General features: G+C 50.2%; 1 protein-coding gene and 1 long non-coding RNA gene across 2 annotated transcripts in view; one reads left to right on the top strand and one right to left on the bottom strand.

Annotated features, from left to right (window-relative positions):
* Window positions 1–6,296, top strand: part of LOC103745331 — a 14,465-nt gene extending 8,169 nt beyond the window's left edge. Inside the window, exon 3 of the long non-coding RNA XR_607748.1 lies at window positions 6,091–6,296. This is a non-coding gene — a long non-coding RNA (uncharacterized LOC103745331). The remainder of the gene's footprint in view (window positions 1–6,090) is intronic.
* Window positions 1–15,478, bottom strand: part of Dpp6 (dipeptidyl peptidase like 6) — a gene marked incomplete in the record, with an annotated part of 754,370 nt that overhangs the window by 24,566 nt on the left and 714,326 nt on the right. The window contains 1 exon segment of the mRNA XM_017801700.1: window positions 8,938–8,985. Coding sequence (XP_017657189.1) covers window positions 8,938–8,985 — 48 coding nt within the window.

Here is a 15,478-nt window from a genome sequence, read left to right as displayed (position 1 = left end):
CTTTTTTTTTTTTTTTTTTTGTGCTGGGGATGGAGCCCAGAGCCTTACGTATGCTAAGCGAGCGCTGTATTAGCAAAGCATACCCCACTCCCCCATGCTAATCTTTAATGAAGAAAAACTCCTAGGTAACAACTTATGAGGTACCTCCCCAGCACGCAGGATCTGTGGGCTGCTGACTCAGTCTGTCTAGGCAAGAGCTCTCACTCAAATCTCACTTTACTGTAAGGAGCTTTATTTCCTTCCTTTTTTGGCTACCAAATTGTTCCTTAAAATACTTGAAAACTATAGATCTCAGATACAAACTTGCTTCGTGTACTATAAGAGCTGGGGCTTAAATCAGCCACCAGCACCACATCTAGAACAGCAGGCACGGGGTTGGTGCCTGTCTGTCTTTGTACACCGCGCACCGTCCTGTCCTTACAGACAGTCCCCATGGCCGTGGCTGTGTCCAGTCTGCCCTGGCTATGCTTCCTCAGAGCAGGACTCCACCCTGCAGCCACAGCCTGAAGGCCCTGGTGCCCTTGTGGGACAGGTCCCACCGCAGAGCGTGTCCAGCTGGCTTGTCACTGCTGTGCCAAAGGAGGTCTGCTGCAGGGTGACTGTCCATCTCTGTTAGGGCCAGAGAGAGTCAAATTAGTGATGGTCAAGGGCTGTGGAAACACTGTAAAGCCCTTTGCCGTGGTCAGCACGTGCCATCTGTCCCTGGACTTTAGGGGCAAGGTGCTATTTAATTATTTATTTGACAGAGTCACATGTAGCCCAGGCTGACCTCAAAGTTGCTATGTAGTTGAGGATGAGCTTCTGATCCTCCTGTCTCTACCTTCTGAGTGCTAGGATTGCAGGTGTAATCCCATGTCCAGTTTATGTGGTGCTGGGGATTAAACCCAGGACTGTGTGCATGACAGACAAGCACTCTGCCAACTGAGCTACATCCCAGCCCACAAGGGGGCTCTTGAGCCCCCTTTATACCTGGGCTTCTCCACTCCCCTCACCCAGGAGTGTAGAGAGAAACAGCTTTCACTGGCTGTGCCTGAGGGTCTCTGTCCTCTTCACCATTTGCAGTGGCCCTGGGTCCTCTCTACCTGCCAGATCCTCCTACTCCTACTGCCTATGGGGACCAGATAGGATCCCTCCTAGGAGGGGAGTCTCACAGGCCACCCCAGGTCTTACAGGGCAAGGGTCAATCTCCATAGTGCTGCACAGAGGCCCTTGATAATTTCATGTTTGTTGACATCCGTCCTAGTTTGTTTCTCCATTACTGTCACAAACACTCTTACCGATACCAACTTGTGGAGGAAAGGCTTTATTCAGCTTATATCTCCTGGGTCATAGTTCATCAGGGAGCCCAAGGTAGGAACTCAGGGCGGGAACCTGGAGGCAGGAGCATGGCACAGGCCATGGAGGAACACTGCTTATTGACCTCTCCCTTGGCCCCTGCTCAGCCTGCTTGCTTATACAGGCCCTCCTGCCCAGGGGTGGCACCACCCACAGTGGGCTGGGCCCTCCCACATCACTCATCAATCAAGAAGATGCCCCACAGACATGGCCACAGGCCAGTCCAATGGAGGCAATTCCCCAATTGAGGATCCCTCAACCCAGGTGTGTCAATTTAGTCAGCAAAACTGACCCCTTGTCAACTTGACACATCACTGTTAAAACATAACTTCTCCAATTCTTGTCCCCAAGATATGATGTTAGTATCACAACATAAGACAGTACAACCTTAAAAGCCCCACAATTCTTAAAAAAATCCAAACACTTTAAAAGTCCATAGTCTCTTTTAAAACTCTTGTAACTTCTATAAAATCTAAAACAAGTACTGTCTTATTTCAAAGGGAAGACTCGGGCACAGCTAAGCAAAACCAAAGTCCAGCAAAGTAGCTCAAGGCTGGACATCTGGGAGTCACTCACAATCTTCTGGGTTCCAAAGGTTCTGGCAGCTCCACCTCTCTAACTGCCGTCCACAGCACACTCAGCTCGTCTCGCAGACCCAGGCCAGCTCCATTTCACACATACTGCGGTCCATGGTGATCGTCCCATGGTCCCGGCATTTCCGAAAAGCTGGGGTCACCACTGAAACTGAGGCTGCACCCTCACCAATGGCCTCTTCTTGCCTCTCCCAGTGCAAAGCCTCAGTTTCTCTCCATGACCCCTTCATTCCTGGGGTCTTCGCTGCAACTGAACCCTCTCAGAGTGCCAAGCCTCAGCTTTTCTCTGTGACCCCTTTACACTTTCAACACTAGAACTATGCAGGAGACTCTTATACATTACCAAGTCCTGCTTCCAGCTTGAGATGGAGGCTTGGGCTCCTCTGGACTATAGCATTTGTGTACTGACCCTGAGGAAATACCTCCCAGAAGATTCTACCTCAATGATTTTACCTCAGTGATGCTGATCTCTTCTTATAGCTGATTTTTTTCAGCCCCAGTTAACCAGCATCAATTGTCCCAGTAAAGCAAAGGTTTTGCTTCAGTGGTTCTGATATCTTCTTAATCACAGATAATCATTCAGTCCCAGCTGACCAGATAGCATAGATTCTCAATTTAAAATATCACATAAACAGCCCTGATAGTCTCTGCTTCCTTTGAAGCTTCAGAAGCCAGGCCTCCATCATCTACAACTCTTTCAGCATAACTGTTCCAAGCTCCACAGCAACAAACTCTTAAGTGCTCAATGGCTTTTCCAGCCCAAAGTTCAGAACACTTCCACAATCCTAAAAACACCAAGGTCAGGTCTGTCACAGCAATACTCCACTCTCTGGTACCAATTTCTGTCCTAGTTTGTTTCTCCACTGGTCAAAACACTCTGACCAATACCAACTTGGGGAGGAAAGGGTTTATCTTACATCTCCTGGGTCACAGTTCATCAGGGAGCCCAAGGTAGGAACTTAGGGAAGGAACCTGGAGGCAGGAGCTGGAGCACAAGGAAGGAACACTGCTTACTGGCTTGCTCTCCTGGCCCTGCTCAGCCTGCTTTCTTATACAACACAGGCCCACCTGCCCTGGGGTGGCACCACCCACAGTGTGCTGGGCCCTCCCACATCACTCATCAAGAAGATGCCCCTCAGACATGGCCACAGGCCAGTCCAATGAAGGCGATTCCCTAATTGAGGCTCCCTCAACCCAGGTGTGTCACGTTGACACTAAAGCTGTCCAGCACATCATCTCAGCTCCTGGTGCCTGGTGGGTGACGCTCAGTTCCGGGTAGGGAGGGTGGGGATGGCCACACAGTGTGCTCAGAGGGACTAAGATACTGAGAGGTCAGAGTTGAGTGAGTTTTATCCAGTTAGTTGCCTGATGCTAACTGGGGGTAGCTTTGTTTCTTAAACACCAGAAATAACCTCCCAAATCTCTCAACATCCAGCCCCCAACAGACTGCATAAAATGGGGAGAGAGAGAGAGAGAGAGAGAGAGAGAGAGAGAGAGAGAGAGAGAGAGAGAGAGGAGAGACCTGTCCTCCATGAAGCAGAGGTCTGGAAACTGAGAAGGCTGGATGGAGTTTGGAAGTTCTGAATCGGCTTTCAGGACACCACAGGGGGGTGTCCACTAACCCAGCCTATGCGATGTCACACGGGCTTTCTCCTGCAGGCTGGACAGCTGCACTGTGAGCTGCCATCCCAGCTCGCCCCCACATATCCAGTATCTGCCCTACAATCCCTTCCACACGGACATTAGAACCAGCCCCAGCGGGCTTGTGGTGGTTTGCCAGTGTCTTCCCCATCTCCAAGGGGCCAAAGCCTCACACACTACATGCATAGACTTTAGTGCCTATTGTAATTACGTTCTTAAGGAAATAGGTTTTGAATAATTCAGAATCACATCTGGGAACAGCCTGCCAGCTCTGTTTGGAGATGAGATTTTTAAAAGGGGAAGATGTAAACTCTTCCCAGGGGCCAGGAGTGGGCGGGGTCTTTGGCCGTGGGTAGAGCCGAGCACGCTGCAACTTTCCCAACGAGGCTGCATTAATATAGAATGGGGTCCATGTCGCCCCGCCCCAGCCCTCCCGATGGCTGGGGACCTCTGCTGTCCCTGTAACAGATGCAGGCTGCTCAGGCCCTGCCAGGCCAGGCATCCTACAGTGTCCTCAGAAGCAGCCTGTCCTTCATACCACCTCTCCAAAGGCACCAGTCTGGGCTCTCCTCAAAGAAGTTGGGATGGGCTGCTCAGAGGTGGTCTCTCAGCTTGAGGGCACCGGGGTCTTTGCCTGGCAGAGGGAGGCCCAAGCACGGGGAGGACCCAGGGCCCCTTTGGCAGATGGGAACCAGGGTGACAGGAGCAATGGTCACAGAGGCTGCTGCCGTTTCCTCGGTGACCAAGTGGCATTCCCGGGTTCTGGGTCTGTGTGGCTGAGTGGCACTGGTCGCAGGCAGAGCATTCCTTACTGAGGTGCTTGGTAAAAGGGGAGGTTTGGATTTCCTATTCTGTCAGATTTTGGAGTCTTAGCATGTTCCAGGGTTTATCTGGGCATGGGGCTCAAGTCTGAACATTGAACCACTTTCTGTTTCGTGGACACGGTGTCCATGCCACCTGAAGGCAATTTCTGACAGCATCATCACCACAGCCCGTCATGGAGGCGTGGGACTGTCAATGTATCCATATATTGGTGCTCAAAAAATTTCAGATTTTGGAGCATTTGGACTTTGGATCTGGGGGCTGAGGATGCTCGGCCTGTGATGGAGGAAGGGCTCTGTGGACCCAGGCTGGGCTGCTTTAGTTGAAACACATCTACCATTTCGGCACTTGGGCAGTTTATCCAACGCCCGTGCCTCTGTTTTCCTGAGCTGTGCTGAGAGTCCTCAGATACATAAAATGTTCTGGATAACCCTGCCAGTGGCCCGCCCTAACTCATCCAGCTGTTCCCATCCCTTGAACTGCAGATAACTGTCTAGCTAGGCAGGAGCCAGGAAACAGGAAATCCAACTGCCAAACAAAACTCTGGGGGCTCCTATAGGCCCCTCCTGGGCAGAACCCCAGGCTGATGCAAAGGACACCTGCAGGGGAGGTTCCTCTGTTCTGCACACTTATTATTTTTAAATTTCTGTGTGTGCACACACCAGTTCACATGTGTGTGTGTGTGTGTTTGCATTTGCATGTCAGTTCATATGTGTGTTGCATGCCATGGCATGTATGTGGAGGACACGCATGTTAGGGGACAACCTTGTGTGGCCCTCACCTTCCACGTTTTTAAGACAGGGTTTCTTGTTCACTGTCCATGAACTTAAAAAATTATTATTTTTATTTTATGTGTATGAGTGTATTGCCTGCTTGTATGTAAGTGCACCTGTGTCATGTAATGCCTGCAGAGGTCAGAAGACGGCATTGGATCCCCTGGAACTGGAGTTACAGACAGTTGTTAGCTGCCATGTGGGTGCTGGGAATTGAACCTGGGTCCTCTGGAAGAACAGCCAGTGCTCTTAACCGCAGAGCTATTTATGTGTATGACTGTTTTGGCTGCGTGTATGTATGTGTACCGGTGTTGTGCAATGCCTGAGGAGGTCAGAAGAGGGCATTGGATCTCCTAGAACTGGAGTTAGGACAGCTGTTAGCCACCATGTGGGTGCTGGGAATTGAACCTGGGTCCTCTAGAAGAACAGCCAGTGCTCTTAACCTTTGAGCTGCCTCTCTAGCACCCATGAACTTTTTCAATCATGGACGAACACACGATCTGAACCCTATCTGTGCCCTAAGGCTGGTCTGTGATGCACAGGCTTTGCTGCCTGCCTGAGGCTCTGATCCACAGCACATTAAAGACCCTTCACCTGGCACACAGGCAGCTGGGAGGCTGTGACTACAGCAGGGACAAGATGCAACTGCTCATACCAGGGGTCCAGGGGCCTCAGGTGTCTGCGGCCTCACCTGGGAGCCACTGGTTTGACACAGTACAGGCACAGGGCATTCCATTCAGGGCAGCCATCTCAGATGGGGCTGAGCTGGGCTGGGCTGTGGCATGCTGTGGGAGGCTGGTAGCCACATTACAAGTTACATGTAAAGGGAGAAAAATCACAGGTTCCCACCTGGAGGCTAGACATAGGGCTGGGTCCAGCACTTCACTGGGCCTGCGGCTCAATTCTACTCAACTCTCCTTTTCTAGGTGGACCTGGCCTGCTGTTGCCGGAGAGGATGCCCCAGGAGCTGCAGAAGCTGGAAGGCTGGCGCCAGGGGGCCAGGGCTTTGGGCTCAGATAGTTATTTGTAAGCCATCAGTGCTCCGTGTGCCTGTGACTGACGCTCCCCACAGACTGCCTGAATTCAGACATGCAAACATTCTATCTTTGAACAGTCAGAGCTCACTAGAGTATTTGCTGCGATTGGTTTGTTGTTTTCTCTCAGACTTCCGCTTCCTCCCCCTGCCCCCCACTTTGGGTTTTTGAGACAGGGTCTCTGTGTAACCCCAGCTGGCCTGGATCTCCTACGCAGAGCAAACTGGCCTGAATCTCAGAGGGATGCACCTGCCTCTCCCTCCTAAGTGCTGGCATTAACAGGGTGTGCCACTGTGGCCCGTTCTATTCAGCTTTTAAAATGGACTTTTCTGCTTTTTCTGCCCATTGAAATGATTTGCTCTTGAACAGTCAGAATTCCAGGCTTAGTTTTCGGGACCCTTTGCCCACTAAGTTTCAGTCTTTTCATCTGTGAAATGGAATACTGTGAAGGTGCTTGTAATCCACCATTTTGGGGGAAGGGGGCAGGATCTTGTGATGTAGTCCAGGTTGGTTTTAAAATCTGCATCCTCCTGCCTCAGCCTCCCAAATGCTGGTATTACAGGTACACCAATAGTGGATCAATAGTTCTTACAAGTTTATTAAAATACAGATTCCCAGGCCCTGTGATTAGGGTCTGACACTACAGGGGGACACGAAACTTCACCAGACAGAGAATGTAGCTCATGATTTACAAGGTCAAGAACCTATTCTTCCGTTTCAATTCTGTTTCCTGTTGTCAGGGTAAGGGAAGAGGGATTTACTTGGCTTTCAATTCTAGATCGCAGCCCATCACTCTGGGGAGGTCACAGTGGCTGGCGCTTGACGCAGCTGGTCACAGTCAGGAGCAGAGAGCGCCACATCGAGTGCTCAGCTCTGCACAATGGCCCGATTTCTAAGTGAAAATGGCAGGTAGGGCCTGAGTGGTTTACGGAGCACTGTCGTGCTGGGTGTTGAAGACCACAGAGGCCACGTGGGTTGGCAGCTCTGGCCCAACACCATAGCCAGGCTCCCTTCCTCCTGTGCCTGTACTGGAGTGGGCAGCATGTGGGTGGATGTGGGGTTGACACCCAGGGATTTGACCTAGAATCCTTCAGGGGACAATGACCAACACCATCCAAACCTCCTAGGCTCCTAGGGCAGTCCCCAGGTGAGGCTGAAACTGAGGCTTGGGAGCTGCCACCTCTCAACCCCAGAGACTCATCCCTCCTACTGGGGGTGCAGCAGAAAGCCCATGACAGTGGTTTGGCACCGCTGGCCTCTCTGACAGCCACCCTTTGCCTGCCTTCCTCCCTCCCTCCCTCCTCCTCCCTCCCCCCCTTCTTCCCAGGATGACATGTAGTTCAGACTGGCCTTGATCTCACGCAGGTCCTCCTGCTTCTGCCTCCGAGTGCTGGGATTAAAGGTGTGCACCACCATGCCAGGCTCTATACATTTTGGGGGGGTCCTTTTTGAGACAGGGTCTCCCTGTAGCCCCAGCTGTCCTGGAACTCACTATGTAGACCAGACTGGCCTTGAACTCACAGAGATCTGCCTGCCTCTGCCTCCCGAGTGCTGGGATTAAAGGCATGCGCCACCACGCCCAGCCTATACATTTTTTTAATTGGCAGACCATTATCATGACTGGAGATGATCTTCTAAATGCTATCTTTTCAACCACATCCATTTTACCCACTTCCAAATGCTTAAGCCAGAATCTGGCAAAAGGTTTGACCTTCCTCTTGGGGGAGGTCATACCACGGGCATCTTGGAGAAGGGGGCAATGGAAGTCAGCTTCTTGGGTAGGAGAGAGGAGGTGCCCAGGTAAAGTCTCTTAATAGTAGCTTTATCATCCTGCTCCATCTATCATGCCCAGCTTCCTGTTCCCCCAACACATAGCACACGTGGCAGCCTATGTAGGGTGCTGTCAGGTGAAAATCTATACGTTCGTTGGGGGATTCTCGAGAGTTCTAGATTTTGGCAGCCCCGATTCCTTGACCACACTGAGTCAGACCTCTCCAAGTTCGTAACTGGGCCTCAGCACTGGCCCTGCCCTATCTTTGGTGTGTATCTTTCAGTCTCAGTGAGCCTCCTGCTAGGTCAGTTTAGCAAGACCGATTACCCTGGGTGTCAGACCAAGTCCTCATCCTCATCCTCGATGCCCACATCCTTGGCTTGACCACAGCAAGAATCCTGTGAGGCCCATGAGCAAGACTCCCCTGCTGGTGTCTCTTGACCGTCTCCCATCCTCCATGCTCCCCTCCCAGATGTTTGGCTGCATTTAGAGCCGAGCTGCCTCCTTTTCCATTCCACAGCAGCCCTCGTGCCCACTGTGATATCCCTCTACCAGGTCGCCCACTACCTTCGTTGGCCTCAGCTAAACCTGTATCATCCTGTGGCAGTGTGGATGTGTAGACCCTCCACACCATGCAGATATCACCAGATCCACAGGTGGATGACCCTCTGAGCACCCATGGAGCTTGCTCTCAAAGAAGGCCTTAGAGGAGAAGAGTCAAGCTGCCCACTGACTGTTCAAATCCAGATGGTCTTGGCCGGCATGCAGAGACCCTCATCCATGACCTAGGTATCCAGGGAATGCCTGCCCAGCCTCAGCATCTCAAGGGCACTGTGGACCCTAGGCAATTTAAAGAGCACCATAGAGTCTCAGCTGGGTGACACTGGCCCTCATTACTATTTTATTTAGTCAGTAATGGTTGCCAGAGGGGTCCACACTTAGAAAGATTGGAAAGAAAGGGCACTTACTTCTCTTATCTGTGGTGTTGTGCACGGTCACACTGGGCACGCCAGGGCCTGGATCCGAGAGCCAAGAGAGCAGAAAAGAAAACAAAACAAGGCCATTAGCTTCCTTGAGAACAAAAGAAGAAAACAAGCTTTCCTTAGGACATGTAGCCGGGCCAGGTCTAGAGAATCATGTTGCAGATGTGTTGATTACCAGGAGCCCAGTTCATGGCTACACTTAAGGTATTTGACAGGCTGAGGAGATGGCTCAGTGGTTACAGAACTTGTCAGACACGTGAGAAGACTGGAATTTGGATCCCCAGAACCCACACAAATGCAGGTGGGCTGGGCAGCCGCCTGTAATTCCAGCCTTGGAAGGCAGAGACGGTGGAGACCCACAGCAGGCTGGTCCATGGTGTTAGCCATATCAGCAAGCTCTGGGCTTGACTGAGAGCCCCTGCTTCATTGAATACGGTGGAAGAGCAGGAGAGGATGAGTCCAGACACCAGTCCTGGGCCTCCATGGGCATGCTCACAGATGGGCACCCCTCCACAGTGTGCCCACATACATGTACACCACACAGACAGACACACAGACCCCCCCGACACACACACACACACACACACACACACACACACAAATAGAAAAAGAAAACAATGAGTGTTGAATTCATGTTGGTGCGTTGGTGCACAGTACGTGCCCGGGCAGAAGCTGCACTCTGACTGTGGCCCTCTCACCTAGCTGCTTCTTGCCTTACTGTCCTCTCTGCATGCCAGGTGAGAGCATCACTCATCTCCGTGCTGGGTGGCCGCAGCACTGGGGAGAGAGCTAAGCAAGTGCTCTACCACCAAGCTACGTGCCCGGCTCTTTGTTTTGATTTTGAGATGGAATTGGCTGGCTTTGAACTCACTCTGTGGCCCAGGCAGGCCTCGAAGTTATAATCTATCTGAATTTAGACTACTTTAAAAAATATTTTATTTTTATAGTATCTTTATTTTACGTGTATGAGAATATTGCCCACAGGTATGTAAGTGCACCTTTGTCCTGCAATGCCCCCAGAAGTCAGAAGAGGGCATTGGATCTCCTGGAACTGATGTAACAGAAGTTGTTAGCCTCCCTGTGGGTGCTGGGAATTGAACCTGGGTCCTCTGCAAGAGCAGCCGTGCTCTTAACCACTCCAGTCCCCTGAATTCAGGGTATCTTCAACTTACCACAAGTTTATTGGAACAGAACTGCATCCTGCATTGAGAAGCACCCTTGAGGCAGGCGTAGGGACAGCTTAGCAACCTGGGACCTGCCCAGCTCGAGCCATACATATACCCTTTCACAACAGAGCACTTAGCAACCCGGGACTCCACTTATGTTGAGGTGCACAGCCCCCAAAAGGAAATTGGCCACTCCATACCCACAGCTCCTAATAAGTCCCTAGCAACCCCTAGTAACTCCCCCTTTGTGGTCAAACCCACCTAGGAACACATCTGGGAATGTGGGGCAGTGGGATGATTCAGCCTGTACTGGTTTTGGATGCATGCACAGGAAGGCAAATTGTGTTTTCTAAGTGAACTTTTAGGGAAAACCCCTATATGCATCTTATGCCTATGTATGATTGGACAGACATATGATTAAAATCAGATGCACTGGGGCCGGGGACACGGCTTAGTGGTTAAGGGCCCGTGCCGCTCTTATGGAAGACTGTAGTTCAGTACCTAGTGCTCACTTCTGGTGGCCTACAACTACTTATAACTCCAGCTCCAGGGGATCTGATGCCCTCTTCTGGACTCTGTAGGTACCTGCCCTCACACACGCACATACCCACACACAGACACACACATAAACACATAATTGGAAAAATAAATAAAAAATTAAACAGATGCAGTATGGAAAGATATGCACAGCAAACAAAGGCTTGTATAACCCAAGCCTATCAACCAAAACCAAAAACCACCCACCCTTCACCCTGGCAACCAAGACTGTCTCTTTCTGGACCCAGAAAAGGAGGTCCAGGACAGTGAGCAGGAGGCTCTGGATGGCGACCAGGATGCGCTTGAGCTGCATGTCCACCCAGGACCTGCTGCCCCCTTGCAGTGTGCAGACTCTGCGGTTTCACTTTGCTCCTGGATGAGATCCTGAGCTCCCCTGTGCCGTGTGTGCGATTCTTCAGACCAAGAACTGCAAGTACCTGGTCTAGACAGATGCCACTGGTAAGTCCTATCACGTTTCCAGGTTATCGTAACGACAGAAACCACTACTTTACAAAATATTACGTTCAGATTAGAGTCTTACAACCTCGTTTTCACTGTCCTGCCCACGATCGCACAAAGGCTCTGTGGAGTCCGGATAAATCCCCCAAGCCTGGGCTGGTTTCCTCAGACCCCTGGAGGAAGATGCTCCAGTCTCATACTTCTGCAGAGTCCCTAATGTGAGAGGAATGTTTTAAACACGTGAAGCTGTCATTCCTCTCCTGTGGCCCCCTCACCTGGCACGTCCCAGCTCCAGGGCTGTTCCAGCCTCATGAGCCAGGAGGAAGCTCCCAGGACAGCAGTAAGGTTAGAGTTCACTGCTCTGTTCCGTCCTGCAGAAGCAGAGCAGAAGGGAGGGGAAGGAGGCGACTTTCTCAACTGTTTTCGGGTCTTGTGGATGCAGATTTAGCTGCCGGGCTAGACGCCTTTCTAACCTCCTCTCGCCTCTGCTGCTGTTTGCGTTCTGCCAGATGCACCTGCTGCAGGATCTGAGGGAGCCTGGGCTGCCCCAGCAGCCAACTGCTCTTCCTAGCCCCAGACACTGGCATGGCTGATCTTCCTTTTCTCTGCTAGAAAGACTTTGACTACCCAGTCTGAACAAATGCCCATCTGTGACTGGTCTCAGGTCCCCTACTTGCTCATCTTTTCTCACAGAGTGCCTGGGGCCTGTGATGTCAGGACCTCAGATACTATTGTTGCACTGGCTGTCTCTGCCCTCTGCTGCACTAGGACACAGCTCTAAATGGGCAAGGGTTTGTTTCATTCAGTGCTGCCATCTTCAGCATCTAGAAACATCCACAGAGGCGTGACATGAGCACTCAGCAGGTGAGGGATGAAAGGGGAAAGAGCGAGCGGGAGGCAGGTGGTCAGGAAGACATCTGTGGAGGACAGCACGGCCCCATGGCTGCCTGTGCTTGGCTGGGGACTGTGGGGTGCTTGGAACTTGTGTGAGTGTGTGTGTGTGGGGGGTACTAAAGCTGCAGGACACATACTCCTGGGCACAGCAATGACTGGGGCTTTGCATCCATAGGGTCACTGTCAGAATTCCCTGCATACTTCCTGGGGTCATGTGATAAATGACTGCGTTGAGACCCAAGGATCTGCTGTGGATCCTTGTGTGGTTCAGACATCTCCTGCAGGGGCTGGAGAGTGGAAGTCCCAGTCCAGACCCAATAAGGAGGCTCCATGTTGATGGGTGGAATGGAGCAGGCCTGGCCAGGGTGCACTGGAAGATGCTGGTGAGGCTGGAGATGCAGGCTGAGATTACTGCCAAGCAGGGGCCTGATTGCCCAGGAGCTGGACCCACATACCACGCAGTGTACAGTCAGTCTCAGGAGACCAGCACCTCCTTTCTAAAGCGTATGTTAGCCATGTAAATAACAGGCTTCACTGTGACAATTTCATACGTGTATATATCTTTTGATTATGTTCTCCTGCAACCTTTCCTCATCCTGTTTTCCCTCAGTTCTTTCCCTTCCGTAAGAGCCCTCTCTTGACTCTCATGTCTTAAAAAAACCCCAGGGAGCTGAGATGACTCAATGGTTAAGAGCACTGGCTGTTGTAGCAGAAGACCTGGGTTTGAATCCCAGCACCCACATGGCGGCTCACAACCACCCATAACTCCAGTTCCAGGGAATTTGATGCCCTCTTCTGACCTCCGCTGGTATTGCATGACACAGGTGCACTTACATACACGCAGACAATACACTCATACACATAAAATAAATAAAAAATCTAGAAGGTAGGAGGAGGCTGTGTTGAGAGATGTCCTGGGGGAGTGGGATGGAGTGTAGGGGATGGCTATGTATACAAGATGCACTGTATGCATATATAAAACTGTCAAAGAATAAATAAAAGATAGATAAAACAGCTTCCGCATATAAGAGAAAATTCATGGTACTTGATTTTCTTAAGTCTATTTTTAATTATGTGTATATGCACATGTGGTATGTGCACATAAGTCCCTGCGGAAGCCAGAGGCCTGGGATCCCCCAGGAGCTGGAGTTATAGGTGGTTGTGAGCTGCCTGATGAGGGTGCTGGAAGTGAACTTGAGTCCTTTGAAAGGGCACTGCGTGCTCTTAACTGCTGAGCCATCCCTCTAGTTCATGTTTGTCTTTCTGACTCTGGCTTATAGCACTTAATATGATGATCTAGCTCTAGGTCTCCACATTTTTGTGCAAGTGACAGACTGGTTCTTCTTCATGACTGAGTAGTACTTTGTTCTCATATACACCACACTGTCTATCACCTGTTCGTGGGCACGTAGGCCTGTTCGCCGACTTGGCTATTGGGATAAAGCTGTGATAACTGTGTAGGTAACTGCTGATGTGCTTCCTTCCCACGGACCATACAGAAGCTCTATTCTTAGTCTCATGAGAGGCCGCCACACTGATTTCCATAGAGGCTGCTCTAGTCTACATTCCCTGGGGTCTTTCCCAGGCTGGTTGGTTATATGTGAATTTCTGAGAAACAATGGCCATTTTCTTACTATAAATATCTCCTTGTGGTACACTCTGCTAAAATTGCTTTTTGTTTTCCTAAAACTCAAATGTGACTAGACAGCCAGTATTTTTATTTTTTATTTTTTTGTCTTTTTGAGACGGGGTCTCCCTGTAGCCCCAGCTGGCCTGGAACTCACTTTGTAGACCAGGCCGGCCTTGAACTCACAGTGATCCGCCTGCCTCTGCCTCCCAAGTGCTGGTATTAAAGGCGTGGGCCACCATCCCAGCTCAGCAGCCAGTATTTTTATTTGCTAATACTGACACCTCCTACAGAGAGGGGACAACTACTGGAACATGTGTCCATGCACCCTGAAAGACAAAGCATTCCTGAAGGACAGGGGAGCCCTGGTGCAGGTTTAAATTATTGAGGCAAATTAAGCGTCCCGGATCTGGGATCCATTTCCCTCTGGAGCCTGTGTAGAGGAGCAGGGCAGTTATCAAAAGATAAAGAGCCTACATCCATTTTCTTTACGCATTTTGGGGTGAGTAAATTTGCAAACAGAGCATACGCTATACTCCTATTAATAATGTAAACAATTATTATTTATTCAGTGCCTATGGTGTAAAAGGCACTGTGCTAGCTGTCTTGTATGAATAATTCCTAATCTAGTCTTCACAGCACTTCTGCAAAGGAGAAGCTTTCAACTGTAGTTTACAGAGGAGAAAACACAGGTGGAGAGAGTTTTAAGTCTTTTGTCTCATTCATGCAGGGACAGAGTTGCTGAGCCTGGATGAGTCCTGTTTTACTTTCTAATACATACAGCAACCTAATGCATATCTCTAGGAATTACAATAATAAAGGGCAGAGTGAGGTCCTTTCGATCCATTTTACCCTCTCCTCCCAGAAGTCACCTAAATCCTTCTAAAATATCTGAAAGTGTGTATCTGCATTTATGTTGTTACATTTATGGATAAACAAATATTTTAACTGTACAGACAAAGATAAGATAAAAATACTTGCATGCATACCTATAAGTCTCACTGCACCTTTTAAAAAATGAGTTTATTTTTATCTTTAATTATGTGTATGTGGGGGGGTTGTGCATGTGGGTGCAGTGTCTTCAGAGGCCAGAAGAGGGCGCTGGATGCCCTGGAGCTGGAGTTACAGGTAGCTGTGAGCGTCTGATGTGGGTGCTGGGAACTGAACTGCAGTCCTCTGTAAGGGCGGCAAGAACGCTCACTGTGGAGCCCTCTCCCCCTGCTTCACTGAATCTTAACAGCAAACTAGATTAGTCCTATTTGCTTAAAAAATAAGACAACAGAGTGATTTCCCCTCTCTGTTCATTTTCCCTAATCTCCATAAACTCCTACTGGGAAAACAAAGCAGGGGTCTGGGGAGACAGGTCAGCGGGTGAAGTGCCTGCCATAAAGCATGGAGATCTGAGTTCAGATGCCCATCGCCCATGGAAAAGCCATGTGCAATGGTGCAGGCCTGTAAGCCCAGCTCTGGGGATGTGGAGACAAGGGGGATCCCTGGGGCTTTTGGCCAATCAGTGTAGCCAACTGGTGAGCTACAGGTCTCAGTAAGACCCTGTTTCAAAAAATAAGGCAGAGACTCTATTGAAGAAGACGCCTAACATTGATGTTTGACCTCTATGTGCACATGCACTCTCTGTGTATATCCCCCAATAAATACACATATACACATATGCACACCCCCACCCCCAGGGCAAAGCTCAACACTGGTCAGACGGTGGTTATTTATTTGTTTATTTTTGGTCTTTTTGAGACAGGGTCTCCCTGTATCTCCAGCTGTCCTGGAACTCACTATGTACACCAGGCTGGCCTTGAACTCACAGAGATCTGCTTGCCTCTGCCTCCCT

The sequence above is a fragment of the Nannospalax galili genome, unplaced genomic scaffold (genome assembly GCF_000622305.1).
Source record: "Nannospalax galili isolate Female #2095 unplaced genomic scaffold, S.galili_v1.0 scaffold302, whole genome shotgun sequence".
In the NCBI taxonomy this organism is placed as follows: Eukaryota; Metazoa; Chordata; class Mammalia; order Rodentia; family Spalacidae; genus Nannospalax; species Nannospalax galili.
Note: the sequence above shows the minus strand (reverse complement) of the source record. Positions and strands in the feature narration are given on the sequence as shown.